This window comes from Erigeron canadensis, chromosome 7 (assembly GCF_010389155.1).
Source record: "Erigeron canadensis isolate Cc75 chromosome 7, C_canadensis_v1, whole genome shotgun sequence".
Classification (NCBI taxonomy): Eukaryota; Viridiplantae; Streptophyta; class Magnoliopsida; order Asterales; family Asteraceae; genus Erigeron; species Erigeron canadensis.
This window is the reverse complement of record NC_057767.1, coordinates 8,039,015-8,042,168: the sequence shown is the minus strand read 5'-3', so window position 1 is coordinate 8,042,168 and position 3,154 is coordinate 8,039,015. Positions and strand designations below refer to the sequence as shown.

The following is a 3,154-nucleotide window of genomic DNA, read 5'->3' as shown; positions in this document are numbered from 1 at the left end:
TCATTTTTGTACGTTTGAGAAGTAAATTTACAATGGATAAAGTCTTTTAGAAAGCTTATCAAAATAGTAAAAAGTATATTGAAAAAGCTTTTATACAAAGCTAGTAACCCAAGCTACATTTTACATGTTAACTCACTAATCATCATACTAAATCATGTTCTTGTAGCATAGAATTTTATATTTACATATTGAACCAACCATAACAACATGACACAAACTTGAATAGATCTCACAAAAACTAAAATTGTCATGGTAAATATTCCACTACTAAAACTCAACAAGATATCTCTTGATCATCAATGAATTCTTTCAAATTAACCACACAAAGAAAGATTAATTAATTAAACTAATTAACATGGGGAAGGAGGCATAAGATTTAACCCTAAATCATCATTCTCAAGAACCAACCTTGGTCTATGATTCTCCACCATTGTAGTACTACTATTGTTACTTCCATATTCCGGATGCAATCTCTTCTTTGACAATAATGGTACTCCAAAAAGCTTCGTTCTTGTTACGTTAACGTTGTCAGTATCGACAACGTTAACGTTATGTTGTTGGGGTCTAAGTATTGGTGGGTTGTTTGTACAACCCACATTGACATAACTAGACCCTTGTTGAGGTTGAAATTGTTTTTGCATTAGTAGTTGTCCATTCATATATGTATTACTTGGTGAAACTGGCTTCACATGATTTTGAACAAAATAAATTATATCATTATATAATTTTCTCATATGTTGAAGTTCTGACATCAACATATTATTACTTCTCCGTAACCGTTCGTTATCTTCTGATAACGCGGTTACGGAGTTATTATTTGTTCTCACATTGTTATGATTGTTTTGAAAAACTCCAAGCATACCCGTGGATGCGGTGGTTGTCGGTGAACAAAGCGGTGGTGAGTTGTCGGAGTATAAGTGGTCATCGGAATCCGGTGGAGAGATACTTCTTGTTGTTGGGTATGTGAAATAACCATTGCCACCGCCGCCGCCGGCATTGGTGAAGGGATGTTGGTGATGGTGGTGGTGATGAAGTGGTAGTTGTGGTTGTGAGGTTTTCCGGCGGTGGATTTCACATAGTAGATGTTTTTCTCCTTTTTTGAAATACTCATTTGCAAACTCCCATCTATCCGGTACTATTTTCCTAAAACCCTAAAAAAACAAAAATACAGAAAATCAGTATCAAAAAAATAACATACAACAATAATATTTTTTAGTGACTATTGTTTTTTAAAGTAGAAAAAAAACAATATACAAGTCACTAAAAACTTTAGGTGGCCGGTTTAATAAGTCACTTAGTTACGCATTAGTAAGTAAATGTAGAAACCGACCACCTTAAGTTTAGTAACCCCGTTACATATATACATTAAAAAAATAATCAAATTGTAAAAAAATGAAAGTAGAAAACTATATAAAAAAATTGGCTTGAAATTTTTGTGAATGTAATGCTAACTACTAACGACTAACTCGCTGTTGAATAAAAAAAATGAAATGGTAGTTTTGAACTTGAAAGGATATATATGTATGAAAACACTTTCTAGCTATTTATTTAAAGACTAGGAAAAAAAAAAGTGTTGAGACTTACATAAGTGTTAAGCTGGCGAACAAAGGAAGAAAAATTGTTGTGTTTAAAGTAATTAGGAAGCAAATCACGAGCAAACTCAGGTGGTCGCCAAACAACAAAAGTAGACTCATCTTCACCCCATGAAACAATATGATCAGTCGCTGGATCATCAACAAGTTGGTAAGTTTTTGTTAAAAATGGTGCAGGAACAGCTTTATGTGAATCTAATGACAATAGTATCCCTCCTTCACATGAGTTATGATCCAACAACATAGTCATTATTATACTTGTAAAAAAACAAACACTTTTTTTTTTTTCCAAGAATATATATGTGTGTATGTTTAATAAGTGTTGTTTTAGTAGAGGATGTGAAATGTGAATGAATGTTTTTTCTTGAAGAGAGAAGGTTGGTTGATGTGGAAATGAGTGTGTAAGAAAAAAAATATTTGGAGTTTGTATTGTAATATGATATATATTTGATAGTTATAGAGAGAGGGGCACAGCCTCGATTATGTAGAGAAGAAAGGAGAGAATATGTGTCTGAGTGTCTCTGTTGAAATAAGAGCCTTTCAAGACAAACCCGTGACACTAGCTAGTTTAATTTCTCTTTCACATTTTTAAATCTCACACACATATATATATATTTGTTGTACTACTATGCATACACTATCTTCTGAATGTATTTATTTTTTAGAGTTAATTAATAATAGTGTGAATCTTGAATTGTTTGAAGGCGCTCCCGCACGTAGAACAGATTGGTGAAGGAAATGTGGTGTCATAAATTATTATGCGTGTTTGAGTCTGTTTTAATGATATCAGATGTTTTGAGGTTGGTTGGAATTAATCATATGTTTTTAAAGAAGTTAGTATATATTATAACGTACGTGTAGGAGTATTTTAATTTTTGAGAATGCTTATTTTTTAGAGTGTGTTTCTATAACAGATAGTCGGTGCTAAAACTTGTATAGCCGGATTTGTTAAACCTTAGATCTGTAATCTTTCATGGTATCAATTATATATACTTAATTTAGGGAGTACATAAAAATATTTGGAGGCTAAAAAAAAAATAAATTTTTTTATGAAATGACAAGGGTATAGTACTTTTCGGATGTACAAGTACAACTAGCTAAAAGCTTTGAAAACTTACGAAAGTAATTGTAAGTTACAACTTACAATGTAGTCTAGATTAAAGTGTGATCATCAATAGACATATATGATACATATATACGAGTACTTTGTATTTCATGCAATTTGTTTAAAAAAGTTATATCAAAGAATATTCAAATTTTTGGATTACCAAACGAAGGAATTTTGTACTTCAGAGCGCAACCCACCCGCAATTGTCCGCTATAACATTGGCTACCGTTTCCTTTTGTGCGTTGCTCGTATGTTATACGACGACTGGTAGTCTAAGTGTACGTCTACTTCAAATAATTTCCCCTATTTCTGGCAATTTTCTCATGTAATGTCATATACATAATACATTTGCGTTTTGTGGAAATTCCGTTCCAATTCGTTCTATACATGGGAGGCCCGGAAGGGGTGCAAGCCTGGGGCACAACTTTGAAGGGGCACAAAATTTTTATATATT

General features: G+C 32.6%; 1 protein-coding gene across 1 annotated transcript; it reads right to left on the bottom strand.

Annotated features, from left to right (window-relative positions):
- Window positions 1-223: 223 nt before the first annotated feature.
- Window positions 224-2,144, bottom strand: LOC122608042 (heat stress transcription factor B-4-like). Its single transcript, XM_043781124.1, has 2 exons — window positions 1,585-2,144; window positions 224-1,151 (listed from the first exon to the last, which is right to left on the bottom strand). Exons 1-2 carry the CDS (start codon window positions 1,840-1,842, stop codon window positions 351-353), a joined length of 1,059 nt encoding a protein of 352 aa, XP_043637059.1. The 5' UTR covers window positions 1,843-2,144; the 3' UTR covers window positions 224-350.
- Between the last annotated feature and the right edge of the window lie 1,010 nt (window positions 2,145-3,154).